Source organism: Choloepus didactylus, chromosome 20, assembly GCF_015220235.1.
Source record: "Choloepus didactylus isolate mChoDid1 chromosome 20, mChoDid1.pri, whole genome shotgun sequence".
In the NCBI taxonomy this organism is placed as follows: Eukaryota; Metazoa; Chordata; class Mammalia; order Pilosa; family Megalonychidae; genus Choloepus; species Choloepus didactylus.
The window spans coordinates 14,607,327-14,634,026 of record NC_051326.1 but is presented as its reverse complement, the minus strand read 5'-3'; the positions used below and the strand labels follow the sequence as shown (position 1 = coordinate 14,634,026).

The 26,700-nt window shown below is 38.2% G+C and overlaps 2 protein-coding genes across 2 annotated transcripts in view; one reads left to right on the top strand and one right to left on the bottom strand.

The window, feature by feature from the left end:
* Positions 1-10,358, bottom strand: part of HADHB (hydroxyacyl-CoA dehydrogenase trifunctional multienzyme complex subunit beta) — a 51,757-nt gene extending 41,399 nt beyond the window's left edge. The window contains exon 1 of the mRNA XM_037812525.1: positions 9,810-10,358. The gene's annotated coding sequence lies outside the window, so the exon portion shown is untranslated. The remainder of the gene's footprint in view (positions 1-9,809) is intronic.
* The window catches only part of HADHA (hydroxyacyl-CoA dehydrogenase trifunctional multienzyme complex subunit alpha), a 51,138-nt gene continuing 34,471 nt past the window's right edge, over positions 10,034-26,700 (top strand). The window contains exons 1-3 of the mRNA XM_037812524.1: positions 10,034-10,275; positions 18,756-18,797; positions 18,891-18,961. Of these exons, the coding sequence (XP_037668452.1) occupies positions 10,209-10,275; positions 18,756-18,797; positions 18,891-18,961 (180 nt within the window). The 5' untranslated portion in view covers positions 10,034-10,208. The remainder of the gene's footprint in view (positions 10,276-18,755; positions 18,798-18,890; positions 18,962-26,700) is intronic.

The window sequence follows — 26,700 nt, the reverse complement described above, 5'->3', positions numbered from 1 at the left end:
AGAGAAAGGTACCCAGTGTTCTTTTTTACTTCAATTGCTCTTTTTCACTCTAATTATTATTCTTGTTATTTTGTGTGTGGGCTAATGAAGGTGTCAGGGATTGATTTAGGTGATGAATGTACAACTATGTAATGGTACTGTAAACAATCGAAAGTACAATTTGTTTTGTATGACTGCGTGGTATGTGAATATATCTCAATAAAATGATGATAAAAAAAAAAAAAAAAAAAAAAAAAACTGCACCTTGCTCTGCAGAGGCTCCCAGCACCCACTCCCACTCTCAAGGCAAGCCACCTCGGGTCCAGTCTTTGGCTGGCTGCCAAGAGGGGTGGGGGTGGGGGCAAGGCCAAGTCCGATCATGGCTTCTGATCAGCAAATTCTGATCGCTGGGTCTCTGCTCTTAACTATTTCAGTCCATCCTAAACAGGGATTGATGCAGCCATTGTTTCAACCCTGCAACCGACAGGAGCATTGGCACTGGAGATTTAAAGAGAGGCCTCCTTAGGACTGCCAGAAACAGTGTGTTTTAGAATGTCATCTGCTGGGTGGGCCAGGAAAGCACAGCTTTCGAAAAGCCTTCTGGCATCTTCTCTGACCCTCTTCCCAGGGCTCTTCGGAGCTGCTCTGCGCCCCTTTCCTAGGTCCATGGCCCTGTTTGGGCTGGGAAATACTGACTTGGGAAAGTCTTCTCCAGGGTGACCCTCCTCCCAGAATTTGACCTCCAGGAAAAAGTAGCTAAAGGCAATGAAAGGACTGTAACAAAAATTAAAGAGGCAAAACAAAAAGCAAACAGAACAGATCAAGTTTCCTGACTAAGGAACAGAGAAAAGGAAGCTTTCTCTTGGGGGTGAAACAATTGCATAAATAGTGCAATCTTAAAAACTGTACCACGTATCCAGGCAAGAATCAGATGAAGAAGAGCTGGAAAAATCTGATCAGTTAAACACAGGCTATTCTGAAGGTCTAAAATAAGTTGAACCAAGTGTCAAAGAAGAGCTTTAACACATAGCCAAAGAAACAACGAAACCCTAGGAAAGAGAGAGAAACTTACCTTCAGAGTAAACTCATCAACATTATCAGATGCCCAGACATCAGCAAAAAATTGTAAGCCATATTAAGAAGCAGGAAGATATGGCCCAGTCAAGAGAACAATTTAAAACTCGGAGGATACACAGAATTTGAAACAACTAATCAAAGATGTTCAAACAGTTCTCTTAAATGAGTTCAAGGAGATAAAGGAAAACATGGCTAAAGAGTAAAGGATATTAAAAAGACAATGAGTGAGCATAAAGAAGAATTTGAAGGTATAAAAAGAAGCATAACAGAAATTATGGGTATGAAAGGCACAACAGAAGAGATTAAAAATACACTAGAAGTATACAACGGCAGATTTGAACAGGCAGAACAAAGAATCAGTGAACTAAAAGGCAAGACCATCGAAATCTTAGGACAGATAGAGAAAAGAATGGAAAAAATTGAGCAGGGCTCTCAGGAATTTGAATGACAGCAGAAAGTGCACCAACATATGTATCATGGGTATCCCAGAAGAAGAGAAGGGTAAAGGGGCAGAAAGATTATTTGAGAAAATAATAGACAAAAATTTCCCAACTTTTATGAAAGACATAAAAATACATGTCCAAGAAACACAACATACTCCAAACAGAATAAATCCTAATTGACCTACACTGAGACAACATACTAATCAGAATGTCAAATGCCAAAGATAAAGAGAGAATCCTGAAAGCAGCAAGAGAAAAGCAATTCATCACATACAAGGGATGCTCAATAAGACTAAGTATCAACTTCTCAAGAAACCCTGGAGATGCAAAGGCACTGGAATGATATATTTAAAGTACTGAAAGAGAAAAACTGCCAGCCAAGAATTCTTTATCTGGCAAAACTGAGGGAGAGTTTAAAATACTCACAGATAAACAAAAACTGAGAGTTCCTTAACAAAAGACCTGACCTACAAGAAATACTAAAGGGAGTTCTGCAGGCTGAAAGGGAAAGACAGGAGAGAGAGGCTTGGAATAGAATGTAGAAATGAAGATTATCAGTAAAAGTAACTAAAAGTGTAAATAGAGAGACACAAATAAGATATGACATATAAAAGCCAAAGGATATTCAACACTGCTATTCAATATTGTAATGGAAATTCTAGCTAGAGCAGTTAGGCAAGAAAAAGAAATAAAAGGCATCCAAACTGGAAAGGAAGAAGTAAAACTATCTTCATTTACAGATTATATTATCCTATAGCTATAGGAAGTCCCAAAGAAATTACAAGAAAACCACTAGATCCAATAAGTAAATTCATCAAAGTGATGGGTTACAAGATCAACACACAGAAGTAAGTTGTGCTTTTATACACCAGCAATGAACAACCTAAAAATGAAATCAAGACAACAATTCTAACAAAATTCCAAGGGCCTTTTTTGCAGAAACGGAAAAGCCAATCATCACATTCATATGAAACGGCAAGGGGCCTTAAATAGCCAAATTCATTTTGAAAATGAAGAACAAATTGGAGGACTCACACTTTCTAATTTCAGAATTTATTACAAAGCTACAGTAATCAAAGCAGTGTAGCATCGGCATAAGGAAAGACATAGATCAATGGAATAGAATTGAGAGTTCAGAAACAAACCCACCCACCTTTGGCTAATTCATTTTTGACAAGTGTATGAAGTCCACATAATGGGGGAAAACAGTCTCTTCAACAAACGGTACTGGGAAAACTGGATATCCACATGCAAAAAAAATGAAGATGGACCCCTACCTCACATGATATACAAAAATTAACTCTAAATAGAACAAGGGTCTAAATATTAGAGATAAAAACTGTAAAACCCTCAGAAGAAAACATTTTTACATTTTATACAAGTATATGAGCAACAAAAGAAAATTTAGATAAATTGGACTTCATTGAGAGTTAAAATCTTTGCACATAAAATGACATCATGAAGAGAATGAAAAAACAACCCACAGAATGGAAGAAAATATTTGGAAACCATGTATCTGATAAGGGTTTAATATCCAGAATATGTAAAGAATTCCTAAATTTCAACATCAAAAAGACAAACCCAATCAAAAAACAGGCAAAGGACTTGAACAGACATTTCTGCAAAGATGACACACAAATAGTCAACATGCACATGAAAAGATGCGCAACATCATTAGCAATCAGGGAAGCAAACCAAAGCCACGATTAGATACTACTTCACATTAAGACGACTATTATTTTTAAAATGGAAAATAACATGTTCTGGTAAGGATACAGAGAAAAAAGGAACTCTTGTACAATGTTGGTGGGACTGTAAAATGGTGCAGCCATTGTGGAAAACAGTTTGGCAGTTCCTCACAATGTTAAATATATAATTACCATATGACCTGGTAGTTCCACTTCAAGGTATATAGCCAAAAAAATTGAAAGCAGGGACTCAAACAGATACCTGTACACCAATATTCATAGCAGCATTAATCACAATAGCCAAAAGGTGGTGACTCCCTAAGTGTCCAGGAACAGATAATGGATAAATAAAATGTTAAATGCACAAGGAATGGAATATTATTCAGCAGTTAAAAAGAATGAAGTTCTGATACATGATACAAAATGGATAAATCTTGAAGACATCATGTCAAGTGAAATAAGCCAGACACAAAAGGACAAATATTTTATGAGTCTACTTATATAAAATACTTAGAATAAGTAAATTAATTGAGACAGAAAGTAGATCACAGATTACCAGTTAACTGAGGAAGGTGAGGAAATTTCCTTTCAGGTGTTGAAATAGTTCTGGTAATGGATGGAAGTGATGATAGCACAACATTGTGAAAGTAATTAAAACCATTGAATTCTATACTGAATGTGGTTAAAAGGAAATTCTGAATTGTATATATGTCACCACAATAAAAATAAAAGGAATGAAATAAAATGGAAATTTAAAAAAAAAAAGCGAAAGGATAAAATGGTTGAAGTAAGTACAGCCTTACAGTAATAGATTAAACTTCTCAATCAAGACACAGATTGGCAGACTGGATAAAAAAAATATGATCTATTAACATCTTGTCTACAAGAGACTCACCTTAGACCCAAGGACACAAATAGGTTGAAAGGGAATGGTTGGAAAAAGATATTCCACACAAACAGTAACCAAAAAAGAGCTGGGATAGCTATCCTAACACCGGACAAAATAGACTTTAAATCCAAAACTACTGTAAGAGACAGAGAAGGACACTATATATTAATAAAAGGGGAAATCCACCAAGAAGAAATAGTAACCATAAATTTTTATGCATCTAACCATGGTGCCCCAAAATACAGAAAACAATACTAAAGAGAAATAACAATAATAGTTGGAGAATTCAACATACTGCTCATCACTAGGTAGACCATCTAGACAAAGGATCAATAAGGAAACAGAGAACTTAAATAAAATGCTAAAGGAACTAGACCTAACAGACATACAGAACACTGCACCCCAAAACAGCAAGATGTACCTTCTGAAGTGCACACGATCATTCTCCAGGTTAGACCTTATGTCTGGTCACAAAACAAGTCTCCATCAATTTAAAACAATTGAAATCATACAAAGTATCTTCTCTGACCATAATAGAATGAAGCTACAAATCAATAACAGGTGGAGAAGTGGAAATCCACAAATATATGAAAGTTAAATAACACTCTCTTCAACAATCAGTAGGTCAAAATTTCAAAGGAAATCAGTAAATACCTTGAGATGAATGAGAATGAAAACACAACATACCAAAACTTATGAGATGTAGAGAAGGCAGTGCTGAGAGGAAAATTTATACACCATGATCAAGTGGGTTTTCTTCTAGGTATACAAGAGTGGTTCAACACAGGAAAATCAATTAATGTAACACACCACATTAACAAATTGAATGGGAAAAACCACATAATCGTTTTGATTGCTGTGGAAAAGACATTTGACAAAATTCAGCATCTTTTCTTGATAAAAGACTGTAAAGGTTTGGTAATGGATGGTGGTGATGGTAGTACATTATTGTGAGTATAATTAACAGCACTGAATTATGTTTGTGAATTTGGTTGAAAGGGGAAGTTTTGGGTTGGGCATATTGCTAGAAAGAAAGTTAGATGATAAAATGTGGGACTGTGTAGCACAAGGACCCTGTTGTAGATGGAGGACTGTGGTTAATAGTACAAATATAAGAATGTTCTTTCATAAATTATTTCATAAATGTACAACAGTATTACAAAGTGTTAATAATAGGGTGGTATATGGGGAATAATACACCTAAGGTAAACTATGGACTATAGTTAGTACTATTTTAATATTCTTTCATCAATTATAACAAAGGTACCACACTAATGCAAACTGTCAACAATAGGGGGGTATATGGGAACAATGTATTTTTTACATGACTTCTTTGTAAACCTGCAACTTCTCTAATTAAAAAAAAAAAAATTTTAATTATGCTTAGTGAAAGAAACCAGACACAAAGTACTACATATCTCATGATTCCATTTATATAAAATGTAAATATACATAAATCTATAGAGAGAATTAGATTAGTGGTTATGTAGGGCTGGGGAAGGCTAGAGATTGAGAGGTGACTGCTGAGAGGTATGAGGTTTTTCTTTCTGGAGTATTGAAAATGTTCTAAAATTGACTGTGGTGATGAATGCACAACTCTGTGATTACACTAAAAGCCACAGATTGTGCACATTGGATGGGCTGGATGGTATGTGAATACAGTTCAATAAAACCGCCTTATGAACACAACTACCAACCTCAAAAAGAGAAAAAAAAAAAAACAAAGAAAGAAAAGAAAATCACATGTTCCACACATGTGGATTGGAAAGAGATGGAGAAGTCCAAGTTCTAGGCTCAGCAGCCTACAGGTATTCAGGCGACTCCAGCCAAGGAGACAAAGAGGCCCATGAGATGGGTGCCACAGTTTCCAGAAGCTACTGATGCTTCCACATGAGTCTGGAATACAAATTCCCTTAAGTAAAGGTCATCTTGAAACAAAATTCATGAAAATAGTCAAGACCATTTTGAAAAAGAAAAAGTGATACCTTGCTCTAAGTGACACCAAAACTTTCTATAAATAACATCTGATTATACAAACATTTAAAACATCTACACAGCAAAAATTACTGTAAATAAAGCTAAATGGCAAATATTAGATTGGGGGAAATATTTACAACGTGTAAAACAAATAAAGGGTTAATACTCATAAGCCATAGAGAACTACAAATAATAGGAAAAAAAGAGCCATTCTATAACCACATCTGTGGCTATCACCCTAATAGCCATTCCACCCTGTGTAATTGCCATGTGCTTTACATGGGATTGACCCCAGGATTTAAACCAATCAGAATAATCTCATTCTTTGCCAAGATCCCTGGTTCAGGTAACTGAGGCCTAAACCAATCCCTCAGTGCACCTGTATTGACTGAGGAATGGTCTACTCAGTGTGGCCTCCAAGACTTCTCCCTGGAATTCTGGGACACATATCTTTCCTTCTGAGGCTTGGCATTGTTACAGCAGTTTGCAAACATGAGGAAAGAAAGCCTAAAGAAACAGTTGACACCAAAATAGGACAGGCTGAGGAATTCAGGAAAAGAAACTAGAGCCCTGATCAAATCACATGTGAAACCCATCCAACCACTGTACTTTTCAGCTCTGTGAGCCAAGAAACCCCTTTAACAACCATATGAGTTGAATTTCTGTTATTTGCAACTGAAAGTCTTCTTCCTGATACATGACTCTGATATATGACTGAAAGGAAAACTGAGGAAACAAGCAATTCACAGAAGAAATAAAAATGGCCAAGAAACAAAATTTAGAATGCTCAACCTCAAGAATAAAAATTTTAAAAACTAAAAACAAGGTATCGTTCTTGGCTTATCAGATTGGCAAAAATTTAAAACATTATTAATCCCCAATTCTGGTAAGAATGTTTCTAATTATATAGGCACTTTTATATACAGTTGATAGAAGCACAAATTGCTATAGGCTTTTTGGAAGGCAATTTATAATTATCCATCGAATTTTGAATTGTGAATCTCTGAGCCCAGTAACTCCTCTTACAGGCCTCTATCCTATAGAAATACTCAAGATAAATGGGTAACTCTGTATAATGGAAAACTAGAACAAATCTAAATGCACATCAATAAGAAACAGTTAAATGAATTATAATACAAACATAGCATGGAACACTGTTCAGCAGTTTAGAAATAATAATGCAACATAATGATACACACAAACACACTGAAGTGGAAAGACATCCACAATATATATTAAATAAAAAAGCAAGCTGCAGAACAGTATGTCTAGTAAGACCCCATTTAGTGACAGAAAGAAAAAGAGAAAAGAACACTCACAAAGCTGTGAACAGGTCTGTATACAGAACAGATAAAGAGGGGCTTTTATTTTATATTCCTGTGTTATTTTTCTTTTTACAATGAATATTTTTTATGTACAGCATAATTCTAGCTTTATTAAAAATCTACATATATATTAATATTTTTAATATATAAAGATACACAAGTATATATAAAAATATACAAATGCATTTAAATTGTCCAGAAATATCATAACAACATGTTAATAGTAATACAGTGGTCGAATTACAAATGTATTTATTTTCTTTAGACGTCTGTGTAGTTTCCCTTTAATAATTAACAACAAAGAGAGCAAAAGAGAGAGATTTCAAAAGTCAGAGGGACAAAGCAACCTTCCTTATGGAGGGCTGACCATTACTATCATTTGCTCTAAACCTCAGGAAATAGAAGTTTTGATTCAAGGATTTTTGAAGCATGGAAACTCCAGGGTAGGGTAGGCTTTGTAGGGTGTGGAACTATGTGGAAAGATGCATGATGTTGCTGCACATGAGAGCACAGAAAGGAAGAAAGCGCTAGGCAAGTTATGAAAGCAAGTTGGGGTGGCTCTAACAATTTATAATTACAAAAACTATTAAGACACAACCCAATGGTTAACAGCACAGGCTCTGAAGCGAGACTGCTTGAATTCAAATACTGAACCCACCCTAGCAAGTTATTTAATCTAATTAATTCCAGTTCTTACTTCATAGGGTTATTTAGAAGATTAAATTTTATATACTTATATAGAACATATATAAGTTTATAAATATGTATATATATATACTTAGAACAATGCCTGATAAGGGTTATTGGGTTTGCTATTATTAGTGGGCAGTGATAGTGATACAAACATACTTAGTTCCTGCTCTGTATAAACCACTCATAGTGATATAAACATACTTAGTTCCTGCTCTATATAAACCATTCTACTAAAGTACTGATGATCAAAGAAACATAACATTTTCGCCCTGATGGAGCTTATGATTTTATTGAGAGTGCAAGGCACAAAAAAGTCAAGAGGCAAAAGGGAGTTGCAAGGCACAAAAAAGTCAAGAGGCAAAATCAGGAGTTGTCAAACTACAGTCCATGGGCTTCTAGCTTAGAACAGTTTGTTTTCACATTTTTAAAGGGCTGCAGAAGAAGAATATGTAACAGACACTGTTGCAGGCATGAAAAGCCTAAACTATTTACTTTCTGGCCCTTCAAAGAAGTTTGCCACCCCTCATCTAAATAATAAGAGCTGCAGGTAATGAGGTGCTGAAGAAAGCATTGTGTGGGCAGGAGGCAGGTTTTGGATTGTAAAAATCTTTTACATTGGAGGGCCTTTGCTGGTTATCACGAATCCTTTGCAGTTTCCTAAGAGGTGATCACTGATCATCTAGTTTCTGCTTAAAGTGTTCACGGTGATGGGGGACTCACTATTTGACTTGAGTTTTAACAAAAACCTTTCCTCTTTCTTTTCTATACTCATTTCAGTCTCAATTTCCCTGCCATTCTTTCCATTGGCCCTTCTAGCTTCCTCTCTTGTGGACATCAATCTGGTGAGCAGTGAGTCTCAGACTTACATCTGAATCCTGGCTCCACCACCACCAGAAAATTTACCTACTCTTCTCTGAGCCTCCCATACTTCAGCTAGAAAATGCAAATAATAATTAAAAATTTGGGTTCGTGAAGATTAAATGGGATGGTATGAAATTGAATGGATCACAACAAGCCCTCAAAGTCACTTCCTTTTGGCTTGAATTTAAAACATTGTTAATCCCCAGTTGACTGGAAATTAGTAGACCTAGGTTCTAGTCCTATTTTTACCACCTGTGACCTTGGGTAAAATGACTCAGTCTGATTTGGGGGCTTCAGTTTCCTTATCGATAAAATGAAGAGAGTGAATGACCAGATGATACCCACATCTCGCCTGGATTTGAAAATTGCCCAGCACCCTAGATCTCGGAGCAGGAGGGAGGAATGTCTCAGCTCCTCCCGCACTCAAGTCCCGAAAGGCCACACGACCGAGCTCCGCCCTTTATAGCTGAAATCGGGGTAGACCCGCGGCCCCTTTCAGAAGCTCTATGGCCGCTGACCTGGCTACAGGGGAAAAAAAAAAAAAAAAAAAAAAAAAAAAAACCACTCCAAAAGAGCCCAGGGTTGTACGCTGACACGTAAGCAAGGTGTTCGCTAACTTGCGGTGATAAATTAAACGACACAAGTGACACCGTTGCTCAGGGCTACAGTTAGAAGGTTATAGCCAAGTTACTGCCCCAGTACTAGTCGCTCCCGATACTCTAAACCTGGTCCGAGGCGCTTCCTTCCGCTCTCCCGAATACGAGCCTCCTGGGGTGGATTCTGGCCGGCGGCCACAGGTCCCAGCGCTGCGAAAAGGAACTGCAGCTGTCGCCGGGGAGAAGGCCAGGCGGAAGGCCGAACGCAAGCACCGTCTCACCTTAACTCGCGTCCTGGTGAGACTCCGGCTCGGGGAAAGGTTCGGACCCAAGTGTCAAGACTCTGCGGGACCAAGGGGCGGGCCCTGCCTAAAAGGCCCCCTCCCCTCCGCGCCCCGCCCACGGACTGCGCGGGCTGCGCGGGCTGCCCGCCGGCTGCCTGACTGGAAGGGTGGATCTCCGCCGCCTCCCTCACGAGCCTCCTTCTGGCGGAGAGAGCAGCCTTTTCGCCCCGTCGGCCAGAAGCGAAGGGTGGGATTGACTGACCGACGGCATCACGGCATCTGGGTTTTAGTCAGGCAGTACGGCGGGCGCCTGGCAGAGACCAGGCTGCAGGGAGAAAAGTCCTTTTCTTGGCTGTCCCCACTTGAAGCGGTTCCCACTTTCGTCTTCTGCTCAAGATGGTGGCGTCCCGGGCAATTGGCAGCCTCAGGCGCTTCACTGCCTCTAGGACTCTCCGTTCCCCAGGTGAGGCCTGGCGGAGGGTGCCCCGCGGCCCGGGGCAGAGCTCCTGCGGGGACGGAGGCTGCCCCGGAGCCTGGTCTTCCGCTCGCGGGCTACTCCCCGCCCCCGCGTGCGGCACTCAGTGCTCGGGAAGGTCGCTGCCCCCTGCGTCTTTTTGCGAAGGGACTGCCGCTTCCTTTCCTACGACTTCGAGCGCTACGGCGCTTCCAGGTTCCATTACCCCCTGACTTCCTGAGTCCTTCCCCCCTGGTGCTGGCATTTTCTGCAGGTCTTCCGCGCCGCACTTCTGGGTTCCCACCCTTCCTTCTAGATCCGGGTTCCCGAAGGACGGGCGCTCGGTCTGTCACATTTTGTGTCTTCACAGCACCTTGTCCGTAAGCGGTCTTGCAGTATACTACCACCCTCTTCTCCTTTGCCCCTAAGCCACTTTTGTACCTATTACCAGTTTTCAGTAGAGCCCAGCTCTTGCTCAGTTCCATCAATCCCAGTGTAAACGTGTGATATGTTGAATTTGAATGGGAGGTTCTGCAACTTGCCGGAAAATACTTTTTTAAATGCTCAAATTCTCTGTACCTTAGAAAATAAAGTGTTAGATAATTTTAGGTGCTATTTCTAATCTTGTTTGTGACAATTCCCGGTCAGCCTGCATTAACTGTTATCGTTCCCCTTCAAACTGGCGGTGGAAGGATTAAGGTGAGTTAATAGTAGAAACGAAGCATTTTTCTCCCATCTCAAATCTGAAAGGTGAAACGTGACTAACTTTGTATTGTGTGTTGTGCCTAATACCAGTTATTTAACTAAAATGTTAAATTGTCATATAAATTACCACTTCTTCCTTCTCCTGAACTATTGGAGTAACTTGTCATTTTTAGAAGGGTACCTGGAGTTTCCCTGTACTGTAAGGGATTCATTTTGGATGATTGAATCTTTTTTCTGCTTTCTCATTTCTACCGCTGTTTTTAGTCTCCACAGGAGCACTCTCACTGATGTGCGTGTACCAGCCATAAATTACCTGTTCTCTACTACTCATATGCCTACCGTTAGCATTTTGTCTTTACAGATTTTTTTTTCTGTTCTTACAGATCTTTTTTTCTGTTTTCTACATTCTGTTTTAACACTTTAAAAAAATCAAATTATGTTTGTGATGTTGCCCCTGCATTGATTTTGAGATACTTCTTATGGGTTGGCAGCTGTTGCAACACTGAACTAGTAGATCACCTGATTTCTAGCCACTACCCTTTCACTGATTAGTTGTGTGACTTTGGACAAATTTCTTAAACCTGCACAGGCTCTATTTTCCTCATCTGTAAACTGAATGATTGAGACTATGGATTTTCTTTGACATGAGAAGGAGCATGACAGAAAAAAGCATGAAATTTGGATCTGACTTCTGGGTTTGAATGTGGGTCTGCCATTTACCCTCTCCTGATCTTGGGCAATTGATTTGTCTGTTTTCTCATCTGTAAAAATGTGGGAAAATGCCACCTTATAGGGTTATTTGACAGATCTAAAAGAGTTTTTAGGTGTAAAGCTGTTTTTCATGGAGTAAGTGCTCAGTAAATGTTAGCTGTTGTTAACTCTTTCCAACTCTGAATAACTGTGATTCTATATACCTGGGATTTTTTAAAAAAATAATTGCTACATTTCATATATGTATAATAAAAAATTATAAGTTTAGTTGTGCTATATTTTCTGTATGGAAGTAGGTACAGACATATAAATATATACATTTTTTGCATTATGTTTTCACCAATAAGAAAGTATGGCTTATTATGGTTACTACCCTTTTGATAGCAATTTATAAATTTTGAAAAATTGTTTAGAATGTGAATTTAAAATTACCTGCACACCTGGATTGCCATTTAGACTTAAGAAATTGATTCCTCACCTTTAAAGTCTGTGCCAAGGCATTGCCAAACATTTCATGAGATCATAGCATTTATTGGAGAATGATTAAATTCTCATGAACCAGACTTGTAATTCTTGAAGGATTATATTCCTGCTCTACCAGTACTATAATTCTGAACTTGACTGTCAGATGAAAATCACATCTTGACCAAAATATCTTGTCTAATTCCCATTCCTATCCTCAGCCTAAATCCCTAATTACGTGAGTGGTAAAATAATTTAATAGGAAATGTCATGTAAATAAGAGGCAAATATCTTAGTCCTTAACACATGGTGTATATTTAAACTTGACTGACTTCCCTAATCCCATCCCTTTCTCGGGGTTGAATTTTGAAAAAAGCTCTTGGTTGTTAGAACCAAAGTAACATTTTCAAATTTGACATTTGTGTTAGCATAATCCATCTGTCTCCACTGACAGTAGTCTTATGATGCCTTGTAGTTATTTCCTTGAGCTACATTACAAAAATGAGTAAAAAGTAGGCCAAAGGTTACTCCCTCTGTCTGGCACAGTAGATGTAGGCTAAAGTTCACGGAGCCACTATAAAGTGAGCTCTGCCAATTTGGGTTCCAAAAGCAAAGCTCCTTTGTACTTCAAGCTGATTTAGTTTATGGTAGTTTGGAATTCTTTTCCAAATATGTTTGTACATTTACTGATTTTCTGTATTTTTGTCTCTGTTGGTTTAGAGGAAGTTGTGTATGTGTGTTTGTGCGTGCATGTATGCGCATGTTAGGCTGCAAGAATAACTTAGCAGTAAGAGTTTAAATGGTTTAAACTGTAGGCTATTGAGCACCAACCAGTTGTCTCCAATATTTGATCTTTAATATTGCAGCCCATGCCCAAACCCCCATACCTGCTCAAGTTTCTTTGTTAGGGACTTGTCTTCTAACATATTTATTTACATATCTATTGTTTCTTGGTGTTTGGTTTTGGTTGTTTTTTTCCCAGTTTTTTCCCACTGTTACCCACCTTACCCTTCTTTACCTAGAATTACCTATCCCCTGCCTCCCCTCCCACTGGAAATTTTTTTTTATCTTCATTTTATTGAGATATATTCACATACCACACAGTCAAACAAAACAAATCGTACATTCGATTGTTCACAGTACCATTACATAGTTGTACATTCATCACCTAAATCAATCCCTGACACCTTCATTAGCACACACACAAAAATAACAAGAATAATAAGTAACGTGAAAAAGAGCAATTGAAGTAAAAAAGAACACTGGGTACCTTTGTCTGTTTGTTTGTTTGTTTCCTTCCCCTATTTTTCTACTCATCCATCCATAAACTAGACAAAGTGGAGTGTGGTCCTTATGGCTTTCCCAATCCCATTGTCACCCCTCATAAGCTACATTTTTATACAATTGTCTTCGAGATTCATGGGTTCTGGGTTGTAGTTTGATAGTTTCAGGTATCCACCACCAGCTACCCCAACTCTTCAGAACCTAAAAAGGGTTGTCTAAATTGTGCGTAAGAGTGTCCACCAGAGTGACCTCTCAGCTCCTTTTGGAATCTTTCTGCCACTGAAACCCATTTCATTTCCTTTCACATCCCCCTTTTGGTCAAGAAGACGTTCTCCGTCCCACAATGCCAGGTCCACATTCCTCCCCGAGAGTCATATTCCACGTTGCCAGGGGGATTCACTCCCCTGGGTGTCTGATCCCACGTAGAGGGGAGGGCAGTCCCACTGGAATTTCTACTATTTTATTGGCAACCTCCTTTTTTTCCAAATCTATTTTCCCCCCTTCATTTATTTCTACTAAGTAGGAACTGATTCTCCCTAGATGTCATATCCCTTCCTGGCCTAGAAAGTAAGTCCCATGAAGACAGGGATTTTTCTCTTCTGATTCTTTCCTAGTGCCTAAAACAGTGCATGGCACAGGGTGGGCCACAACAGTTTTTTTGCTGAATGATTGACTATGAGAACACACTGGAAGAGAGATTACAGTTTAATTGGGGGAAACACCTGCTACAGATACAGAGATTAGAGAACAAAACAATAAATAATAAAGATAAAAATGCAGGCAAGGAAAGGAAAGATTGTTGTAGATTGGAATCTGAAGAAAAGGCTTTGTGGAAAAAATTGGAGCCATGATACAGAGTGTTCCAGTTTGCTGAAGCTGCCTGGAATGCAAAATACCAGAAACGGATTGGCTTTTACAATGGGGGTTTATTAGTTCACAAATTTACAGTTCTCAGGCCATGAAAACTTCCCAATTAAGGTATCAATAAGACGATACCTTCTCTGAAGAAAGGCCGATGGCATCTGGGGTTCCTCTGTCACATGGGAAGGCACATGGCCAGAGTCCTCTGGGCTTCTCCTGGGGTTAGCTTCTGGTTTCTGTTGCTTTCTCCAAAATGTCTCTGGGCTTCTGTCTTCGCTTCTCTCTCAGCACCTGTCCATCCTTGCTTATTTCTCCCAGGGTGTTTCTCTCTAACCATCTGGGGGTCCTCTGTTAGCTTCTTTGGGGCAAACTCTGGGCTTCATCTCTTAGCTTAGCATCTCCAAATGTCTGTCTGTCTGCACATCCAAGCATCTGCGTCTGTGTCGGCTCTGACTCTCTCTCTCTGAACTCTCTTAAGGACTCCAGTAAACTAATTAAGACCCACCTTGAATGGGTGGGGGTCACATCTCCACGGAAATAATCTAATCAAAAGGGTCACACCCGCAATTGGGTGGGTCAAATCTCCATGGAAACAACCTAATCAAAAGGTCCTACCCACAATGGGTCTACCCCCACAAGAGTAGATTAAAAGAATGTAATTTTTTATGGGGTGCATAACAGATTCAAACCAGCACACAGAGACAAAGAAGGAAGTAAATAAAGATGGCATAGTAAGTAAATACAAATGGAACAGATTTTCAAGTGATGAGAAAGCAAAGAAGAGAAGAATATTATTAGTAAGGTAGAAGCAGTGGGGATTGAGAATGTGTCTGTCTTCTATCTTACTTTGGCGTAGCACTTTGACTTACAGGTACTTTTATAATCATTGCATCACTTTTATGTCTATCTTTATAAAAATACTTGAAATTCCCTAAGAGACTAATTTACTTGCTCATGGTTATCCTGTTGCCCAAATCTTTTGACTCTCAAATCCTTTGTCTTTGCTCTAGGAGGGCTGACTTGGAGTGCTTAAAGAAGAAATGCAGACAGAACTTGAAATAACCACTTTCTGGTTCTGATGCTGTCTATACAGATTCCTTTTCTTTTTTTAATACTGTGTGGCGTTTCCTTTCATACCAGTATAAAGCTGCTATTTTCTGTGCCTGCTCTTATCTCCTCTTAAAGAACTGTGGGATAGAGAGAAAAGATGGAGGAAGCAAGAGTCTTGGCTGCTATTGTTGATGGTCCTCCCGTATCCCACCCCATCAAATCAGTGCTTCCAAAATGCCCATTTATTTACTAATTACTTCAGAGTCACCTTTTAAAAAATTCAGATTCTGAGGCCCAGCTTCTTACATTCTGATTCTGTGGTTCTAGTTTGGGCCCAGGAATTTGTGAGTGTATTTGAACCTCCTCAACTGCTTCTAATACCCAGCTGTGTTCTAGAATCACTTGGTTCTGCTCTAGGAATCCCAATCCAACTGGATATTTTAGATAGTCTCTTGGGTTCAGCTTTGGCCACATGTAATATTCACAGCTCCAGAACGGTCTCTACCTCCTGGCCAAATATAGTTCACCCTCTATTTGGAACTGAGTATGACTCCAATATTTGTTTCTAAATCATGTTGAAAGTATTTTGGGTAGAGTTGATGTTTAAAATTACATTTAGAGAAACAAAATAAAGTTTCAGTGGCTAAGAGATTTCAAATGGAGTCAAGAGGTCACTCTGGTGGGCATTCTTATGTACTACATAGATATCCCTTTTTAGGTTTTAGTGTATTAGAAAATAGCTAGAAGTGAATACCTGGAACTATCAAACTGCAGCAATTGTTTAACTATGTAGCTTACATGGGGTGACATTGTGATTGTGAAAACCTTGTGGATCACACTCCCTTTATCCAGTGTATGGCTGAATGAGTAGAAGAATGGGGACAAAAACTAAATGAAAAATAGGGTGGAATAGAGGGGATGATTGGGTGTTCTTTTTTTACTTTTGTTTTTTATTCCTATTTTTATTCTTTCTGGTGGAAGGAAAATGTTCAAGTAGATTGGGGTGATGAATGCACAACTATATGAAGGTACTGTGAATAGTTGATTGTACACATGAATGATTTTATGGTATGTGAATATATATCAATAAAACTGAATTTAAAAAAAAAATGCATTTAGAATATCCACCATGACATAAAATGACTGAAATGGTTTGGCTTTTTTTCCTTCCTGAATTATATTGCATGCTGGAGCAAAGTCTTAGAGTCTTATTTGACATCTCCCAATTTCTGAACTAGATGAAGGAAGGGGATTTGGGAATGCAGTGTAAACACAGAGAGAGAGGTGGTCACAGGCTGGTAAAAAGGTCTAACTACTGAGACAAAACTAGGAATTTTAACTTTTTTTTTTTATTCTTAAATAATAATAGCAAAAAACACTCTTCTACGTTAAGCAGGCACTAGAATTCCCCAGTGTACCTTACCTTCTACCCGGGGTCCAAATTGAAAGACCCTCTTCTGGGGCTTCTCTTGTGACAGTTTGTTCTGTCTCTTTCCTGTACTGCCTGTGAGCCTGAAGGAGTGGAGTATTTAGAGAAGCAGGAGGAGAGTAGTTGTCTTTGTGATGCAAGGAGTAGGAGTGTTCTTGGTGGAGTGCAATATAGACTTTTTCAGTTGGAAATACTTGTGTTTGACCCTTCTTCAAAACATTTTCTCTCTTTTCTTCTTGACTGTTTTAAAGAGCCCAGCACTTGAAAGGATGAGGTCCACAGTTAGCCAGTCATAACTGCCAGGAGATACACACAGAGATACGGGTAAGCCCATGGGGCCTGACATACAATATTTCATACACAGTCAGGGATTGCCAGTCAGTTTTAGGGATATTACGGGGTTTTAATAATTAGAACTGTGAGGTTGAAATTACTTCAGCTTCTGTTTTAACTTCATTCTGATTTCATTGGTCCTGCCTCTTATTAGAAATAGATAGCAGATAAGATGTTTCGAAGGAAGTTAAAGCTACTACCTACACTTTGACCAGCCTTAGTTGATGGATAGTTGTATATAATCCTGACTTTAAAATAACAAAGTGAGGCATGGAATGTTTCATTAATAATAGCCATTATTACTCCTTGATTTTACTTTTTATAACATTGGAAAGTTCATCTCCAGAAAAATACAAGAGGACGTGGCTAGAGAAGATAGTTGGGATGTGTTCTGGTTTGCTAATGCTGCCTTTTTGCAAAATACCAGAAATGGATTGGTTACAAAGTTACAGTCTTAAGGCCATAAAGTGTCCAGGGTTTCAACAATCTGGTACCTTCACTGGAGGATGGCCAATGGCATCCGGAAATCCTCTGTTATAGTGGGAAGGCACGTGGCTGGCGTCTGCTCCGGAGTTCTGGTTTCAAAATGGCTTTCTCACAAGACGTTCCTCTCTACACTGCAGCTCCTCTTCAAAATGTCACCCTCAGTTGCTCTGAAGTCCTTCTGTCTGTGAATTCCTTTATACAACTCCAGTGATCCCATTAATACCCATCTTGAATCGGCGGGGTAACACCTCCATGGAAATTATCCAATCAAAGATCTTGCCTACAGTTGATTGAGTCACATCTTCATGGAAACACTCAAAGGATTCCAATCTAATCAGCACTAATACATCTGTCCCCACAAGATTGCATCAAAGAATATGGCTTTTGGTGGAACATGATATATCCAAACTAGCACAGGATGTATCTGGAATACATTTAGACCTGACATTATAGATTACTTATTGCATTAGTTTCCTGTTGCTGCCATAAAAAATTACCACAAACTTAGTGTCTTAAACAATACAAATTTATTATCTTACAGTTCTGTAGGTTAGAAGTCTGACATGGGTCTCACTGGGCTGAAGTCAGGGTGTCAGCAGGGCCGCGTTCCTTCTGGATGCTTGAGGGGACCATCCATTTCCTTGCTTTTTCCAGTTTCTAGAGGCTGCCCCCATTCTTTGTCTCTTTGCCTGCTTCCTCCTCCTTCACAGCCACCAACACTGGGCTGAGTCCCATCTCACTGCCATCTTTCTGGTTCTCTTCTGCCTCCCTCCTTGCCCTTTGTGCTTATGTTGGGCCCACCTGGATAATCCAGGATAATCTCCCTATTTATATATTTTTTATCTCCCTATATTAAAGTCCTCTGATTAGCACCCTTAATTCCATCTGCAACCTTAATTCCCCTTTGCCATGTAGCTTAACATATTTACAAGTTCTTGAAACTAGGACTTGGATGTCTTTGGGGAGGATGGAGAGGGCATTATTCTGCCTGCCACATTTAGTATCTAAATAATCATGTGACCTTATAGTTAAAATAAAAAAGATATGGTAGTAGTCACAATAATGGTTCTGATTTTTTTAAAATAATTCCGGCTTTGTTATCTTTAACAGGTACTACAGAAATTCTATTTTGCAAAATAATTAATTTTGAAATACCGTTTTCTTACAGGTTATTTTTGCCGCAACTTTACAGGATCGCCTGCTTTGATGGGTAAGTTTAATTTCTTGTTGACATGCTTGCAATGCTTTTTAGATTTAATTAGCAATAAACATGTTTACAAATAAATTTTCCTTCTCTCTCTAGGCAGGACTCATATTAACTATGGAGTCAAAGGGGATGTGGCAGTTGTTCGAATTAACTCACCCAATTCAAAGGTACCTAATTTAACTTGCTACATTTATTTTTGCCAACTACATTAACGAATCCAGTCCTGAATGGGAAAGAAATCCACCTATCTGGCAGTATTCTTATCATGTGGGCTTACAGGTTTGATTGCAGGGTTTAACAAATTTCCCAAGGAAGGCAGAATTCTGTAGCAGAGGTTCTTGTGTATGAGAGAATTCTTTCTAGTTGGCCCTTAGGTGTGAAATTAAAATCAAGGATTAACAAAACTAACCTGTTACACTGCAGAATGGGGAGGTGACTTGTTACGTAAGAACTGAAGTACAGGCTGTGTTTATAAGAATCAAAATTTGCCTTCCCGTCTTATATATGAGGTTATAAAATCCATTTTCTTCTTTACTTGCTTAACATGGTGTTTATTCATAGTGAATAAATGGGTTGGCTTAAATGCCAAAGGTTGGTTCTTAGGCTTCCTGAAGGAACTGGATGACTCAGTGCAGGTCACATATTGGAAGTTCTTTTCAAAGTGGAACTTCAGTTGTTTTTAGCAACCTCCAGAAAGCATGCAGCATTATGCACTTTTTTGCCAAGAGCTTTGTTGCAGGGATTCTTACTTTTCTCCCTATCTAAAATGGGTATAAAAATTTGACATCTCAGAAATCCTGTAACCGGAGTCCAAGTTAAAACAGGAAGACCTGGATGACAGCAAATGACAGCTATCATGAACTAAGGAAAATAAGAGCCATTGCTTTTCACTCCAACAAAACTAGCATCACTGATTAAAATGTAAGAATTTTTTTCAGATTCTTTTTTAAGTTGAGTATTTTTTCCTGAATACAGAAACAATACATGCCTGTGATGGGAAATGTTAAAACCAAAAAAAGTTTTAAAGAAGGAAATAGCAATCATTCATAATCCAAACCCAAAGATAACCACTGTTAACACTTAACCCAGTTTCAACAAGTAATGTTTTTAAAGTTAAGATCATACTGTATGTCTAATTTTGATTCCTTTTTTTCCTCCTTAATGTTATGCAATGTTTTTCCATGCCAATAAACATCTGTAGACTTATTTATAGCCTGCATATGATTCAAACTCTTGAATATGACCCTGAATTCCTCCTTTGGCTCGACCTATTTTTAAAGTGAGGGATGCTTATAGTTGGCCAAAGCTGCCTGAACAAAAAGCTGCTAGGTTTTTTGTTTTTTCCCTCCCTCTTTTTTCTTTGCTTCTGACAGTCTGTTTCTGGTGGGTAAACATACTTCCTATCAAATTGGCAATTGATGATGATACGTACATCTGGTACTTTGAATTTTTTTTTTAATTCATTTTATTGAGATATATTCACATACCACGCAGTCATACAAAACAAATCGTACATTCGATTGTTCACAGTACCATTACATAGTTGTACATTCATTACCAAAATCAATCCCCAACACCCTCATTACCACACACACAAAAATAACCAGAATAATAAAGTGAAAAGGAGCAACTAAAGTAAAAAAGAACACTGGGCGCCCTTGTCTTTTGTTTGTTTGTTTGTTTCCTTCCCCCACCTTTCCACTCATCCATCCACAAACTAGACAAACGGGAGTGTGATCCCTATGGCCCCCCCCAATCCCACTGTCCCCCCTCATAAGCCACATTTTTATACAATTGTCTTCAAGATTCATGGGTTCTGGGTTGTAGTTTGATGGTTTCAGGTATCCACCACCAGCTACCCCAATTCATTAGAACCTAAAAAGGGTTGTCTATATTGTGCATGAGAGTGCCCACCAGAGTGACCTCTCGGCTCCTTTTGGAATCTCTCTGCCACTGAAGCTTATTTCATTTCCTTTCACATCCCCCTTTTGGTCAAGAAGATGTTCTCCATCCCACAATGCGGGTCTACATTCCTCCCTGGGAGTCATATTCCATGTTGCCAGGGAGATTCACTCCCCTGGGTGTCTGATCCCATGTAGGGGGGAGGGCAGTGATTTCACCTTTCAAGTTGGCTTAGCCAGAGAGAGAGGGCCACATCTGAGCAACAAAGAGGCATTGGGGAGGAGGCTCTTAGGCCCAATTATAGGGAGGCCTAGCCTCTCCTTTGCAGCAACCGTCTTCCCAAGGGCAAATTCCGTGGTAGAGGGCTCAATCCATCAAACCACCAGTCCCCTATGTCTGTGGGCATGTTAGCAACCATCGAGGTAGGGCAGACCAATACCCCTGCATTCTCCACCAGCTCCTCAAGGGGGCTCTGCATATTTTTTTCCTTGTTTTTTTTTTTTTTTTTTTTTTTTTAACTTTTTTTTCTTTTCTAAATCAACTGTATGAAAAACAAAAAAAAAATTTAAAAAAACATACAATAAAAGAATATTTCAAAGAGACCATAACAAGGGAGTAAGAAAAAGACAACTAACCTAAGATAACTACTTTACTTCCAATGTTTTCTTACTCTACCCCAAGAAAGTAACCTAATATAGCAACATTTCTGTGAACTTGGTCCTACTATACCCATCAGAAATTAACAGACTATAGTCATTCCTGGGCATTCCCAGAACATTAAATTTACTCATGGTAGCTTATCTGTTCTTCTTGGATTATTGTTCCCCCTTCCTTAATTGCTCTCTATTGTTAGTTCCCCTACATTCTACATTATAAACCATTTGTTTTACATTTTTCAAAGTTCACATTAGTGGTAGCATATAATATTTCTCTTTTTGTGCCTGGCTTATTTCGCTCAGCATTATGTCTTCAAGGTTCATCCATGTTGTCATATGTTTCACGAGATCGTTCCTTCTTAACTGCCATGTAGTATTCCATCATATGTATATACCACATTTTATTTATCCACTCATCTGTTGAAGGACATTTGGGTTGTTTCGATCTCTTGGCAATTATGAATAATGCTGCTATGAACATTGGCATGCAAATATCTGTTTGTGTCACTGCTCTCCGATCTTCCGGGTATATACCGAGAAGTGCAATTGCTGGATCGAAGGGTATCTCTATATCTAGTTTTCTAAGGAACTGCCAGACTGACTTCCAGAGTAGCTGAACCATTATACAGTCCCACCAACAATGAATAAGAGTTCCAATTTCTCCACATCCCCTCCAGCATTTGTAGTTTCCTGTTTGTTTAATGGCAGCCATTCTAATCGGTGTGAGATGGTATCTCATTGTGGTCTTAATTTGCATCTCTCTAATAGCTAGTGAAGCTGAACATTTTTTCTTGTGTTTCTTGGCCATTTGTATTTCCTCTTCAGAGAACTGTCTTTTCATATCTTTTGCCCATTTTATAATTGGGCTGTCTGTACTACTGTCATTGAGTTGTAGGATTTCTTTATATATGCAAGATATCAGTCTTTTGTCAGATACATGGTTTCCAAAAATTTTTTCCCATTGAGTTGGCTGCCTCTTTACCTTTTTGAGAAATTCCTTTGAGGTACAGAAACTTCTAAACTTGAGGAGTTCCCATTTATCAATTTTTTTCTTTTGTTGCTTGTGCTTTGGGTGTAAAGTCTAGGAAGTGGCCGCCTAATACAAGGTCTTGAAGATGTTTTCCTGCGTTATCTTCTAGGAGTTTTATGGTACTTTCTTTTATATTGAGATCTTTGGTCCATTTTGAGTTAATTTTTGTGTAGGGTGTGAGGTAGGGGTCCTCTTTCATTCTTTTGGATATGGATATCCAACTCTCCCAGCCCCATTTGTTGAAAAGACCTTTATGACCCAGTTCAGTGACTTTGGGGGCCTTATCAAAGATCAGTCTGCCATAGATCTGGGGGTCTATCTCCGAATTCTCAATTCGATTCCATTGAGCTGTATGTCTATCTTTGTGCCAGTACCATGCTGTTTTGACAACTGTGGCTTTATAATAAGCTTCAAAGTCAGGGAGTGTAAGTCCTCCCACTTCGTTTTTCTTTTTTAGAGTGTCTTTAGCAATTCGAGGCATCTTCCCTTTCCAAATAAATTTGATAACTAGCTTTTCCAAGTCTGCAAAGTAGGTTGATGGAATTTTGAGTGGGATTGCATTGAATCTGTAGATGAGTTTGGGTAGAATTGACATCTTAATGACATTTAGCCTTCCTATCCATGAACATGGAATATTTTTTCATCTTTTAAGGTCCCCTTCTATTTCTTTTAATAGAGTTATGTAGTTTTCTTTGTATAGGTCTTTTACATCTTTGGTTAAGTTTATTCCTAGGTATTTGGTTTTTTTAGTTGCTATTGAAAATGGTATCTTTTTCTTGAGTGTCTCTTCAGTTTGTTCATTTCTAGCATATAGAAACATTTCTGAATTATATGCATTAATCTTGTATCCTGCTACCTTGCTAAATTTGTTTATTAGCTCTAGTAGCTGTATCATCGATTTCTCAGGGTTTTCCAGATATAAGATCATATCATCTGCAAACAATGACAGTTTTACTTCTTCCTTTCCAATTTGGATGCCTTTTGTTTCTTTGTCTTGCCGGATTGCCCTGGCTAGCACTTCTAGCACAATGTTGAATAACAGTGGTGATAGCGGGCATCCTTGTCTTGTTCCTGATCTTAGGGGGAAGGCTTTCAGTCTCTCACCATTGAGTACTATGCTGGCTGTGGGTTTTTCATATATGCTCTTTATCATGTTGAGGAAGTTTCCTTCAATTCCTACCTTTTGAAGTGTTTTTATCAAAAAGGGATTTTGGATTTTGTCGAATGCTTTTTCAGCATCTATTGAGATGATCATTTGATTTTTCCCTTTCGAATTGTTAATGTGTTATAATACATTGATTGATTTTCTTATGTTGAACCATCTTTGCATGCCTGGAATGAACCCCACTTGGTCATGGTGTATGATTTTCTGAATGTGTCTTTGGATTTGATTTGCAAGTATTTTGTTGAGGATTTTTGCATCTATATTCATTAGGGAGATTGGCCGGTAGTTTTCCTTTTTTGTAGCATCTTTGCCTGGTTTTGGTATTAGATTGATGTTAGCTTCATAAAATGAGTTAGGTAGTGTTCCATTTTCTTCAATGTTTTGAAAGAGTTTAAGTAAGATTGGTGTCAGTTCTTTTTGGAAAGTTTGGTAGAATTCTCCTGTGAAGCCATCTGGCCCTGGGCATTTATTTGTGGGAAGATTTTTGGTGACTGATTGGATCTCTTTGATTGTGATTGGTTGGTTGAGGTCTTCTGTTTCTTCTCTGGTCAGTCTAGGTTGTTCATATGTTTCCAGGAAATTGTCCATTTCCTCTGCATTACCAGTTTGTTGCCATACAGTTGTTCATAGTACCCTCTTATAATTTTTTTAATTTCCTCGGGATCTGCAGTAATGTCACCTTTCTCATTCATTATTTTGTTTATATGGGTCTTCTCTCTTTTTGATTTTGTCAGTCTAGCTAGGGGCTTGTCAATCTTGTTGATCTTCTCAAAGAACCAACTTTTGGTGTTATTTATCCTCTCTGTTGTTTTTTGTTCTCTATGTCATTTATTTCAGCTTTAATCCTTGTTATTTCTTTTCTTCTACTTGGTTTAGGATTGGTTTGCTGTTCATTTTCTAGCTTTTTCAGTTGATCCATTAGTTCTTTGATTTTGGCTCTTTCTTCCTTTTTAATATATGCATTTAGTGCTATAAATTTCCCCCTCAGTACCACTTTTGCTGCATCCCATAGGTTTTGGTATGTTGTGTTCTCATTTTCATTCGTCTCTATATATTTAGCAATTTCTCTTGCTATTTCTTCTTTAACCCACTGATTGTTTAGGAGTGTGTTGTTTAACCTCCAGGTATTTGTGAATTTTCTAAGTCTCTGAAGGTTATTGACTTCTAATTGTATTCCATTGTGGTCAGAGAATGTGCTTTGAATAATTTCAATCTTTTTAAATTTATTGAGGCTTGTTTTATGTCCCAGCATATGATCTATTCTGGAGAAAGTTCCGTGAGCACTAGAAAAGTATGTGTATCCTGGTGATTTGGGATGTAATGTCCTGTATATGTCTGTTAAATCTAATTCATTTATCAGATTGTTTAGGTTTTCAATTTCCTTATTGGTCTTCTGTCTGGTTGATCTATCTATAGGAGAGAGTGATGTGTTGAAGTCTCCCACAATTATTGTGGAAACATCAATTGCTTCCTTTAGTTTTGCCAGTGTTTCTCTCATGTATTTTGTGGCACCTTGATTGGGTGTATAGACATTTACGATTGTTATTACTTCTTGTTGAATTGCCCCTTTTATTAGTATGTAGTGGCCTTCTTTGTCTCTGAAAACATCCCTGCATTTGAAGTCTATTTTATCTGAGATTAATATTGCTACACCTGCTTTCTTTTGGCTGTAGCTTCCATGAAATATTTTTTCCATCCTTTCACTTTCAGTTTCTTTGTGTCCCTGTGTCTAAGATGAGTCTCTTGTATGCAACATATTGATGGTTCATTTTTTTTGATCCATTCTGCGAATCTATGTCTTTTAATTGGGGAGTTTAATCCATTTACATTCAACGTTATAACTGTGAAGGCATTTCTTGAATCAGCCATCTTATCCTTTGGTTTATGTTTGTTGTATATATTTTTCCCTCTCTCTATTAGTATCTTTTTTTTTTTTTTTAGGTCTATGTATATTACTTTTATATGCATCTCTCCATCTATTTATTTTTTTTTATCTTCATTTTATTGAGATATATTCACATACCACGCAGTCATACAAAACGAATCATACTTTCGATTGTTTACAGTACCATTACATAGTGGTACATTCATCACCCAAATCAATCCCTGGCACCTTCATTAGCATACACACAAAAATAACAAGAATAATAATTAGAGTGAAAAAGAGCAATTGAAGTAAAAAAGAACACTGAGTACCTTTGTCTGTTTGTTTCCTTCCCCTATTTTTCTACTCATCCATCCATAAACTAGACAAAGTGGAGTGTGGTCCTTATGGCTTTCCCAATCCCATTGTTCTATTAGTATCTTTTAATGTACCCATACCGAATATCTTTAGTACTGAACCTTTCTCTATGTCTCTCTCTCCTTTCTTTGTTTCTCTGTCTGTAAGGCTCCCTTTAGTATCTCCAGTAGGGCAGGTCTCTTGTTAGCAAATTCTCTCAGCATTTGTTTGTCTGTGAAAAATTTAAGCTCTCCCTCAAATTTGAAGGAGATCTTTGCTGTATAAAGTATTCTTGGTTGGAAATTTTTCTCACTTAGAAATTTAAATATGTCATGCCACTGCCTTCTTGCCTCCATGGTGGCTGCTGAGTAGTCACTACTTAGTCTTATGCTGTTTCCTTTGTATGTGGTGAATTGCTTTTCTCTTGCTGCTTTCAGAACTTGCTCCTTCTCTTCCGTATTTGAGAGTCTGATCAGAATATGGCTCGGAGTGGGTTTATTTGGATTTATTCTATTTGGAGTTCGCTGGGCATTTATGATTTGTGTATTTATGGTGTTTAGAAGATTTGGGAAGTTTTCCCCAACAATTTCTTTGAATACTCTTCCTAGACCTTTACCCTTTTCTTCTCCTTCTGGAACACCAATGAGTCTTATATTTGGACGTTTTATTTTATCTATCATATCCCTGAGGTCCATTTCAATTTTTTTGACTTTTTTCCCCATTCTTTCTTTTGTGCTTTCATTTTCCGTTCTGTCATCTTCCAAGTCACTGATTCGTTGTTCAGCTTCCTCTAGTCTTGTACTGTGAGTATCCAGAATCTTTTTAATTTGGTCAACAGTTTCTTTAATTTCCGTAAGATCATCTTTTTTTTTATTTAGTCTTGCAGTGTCTTCTTTATGTTCTTCTGGGGTCTTCTTGATGTCCTTTATATC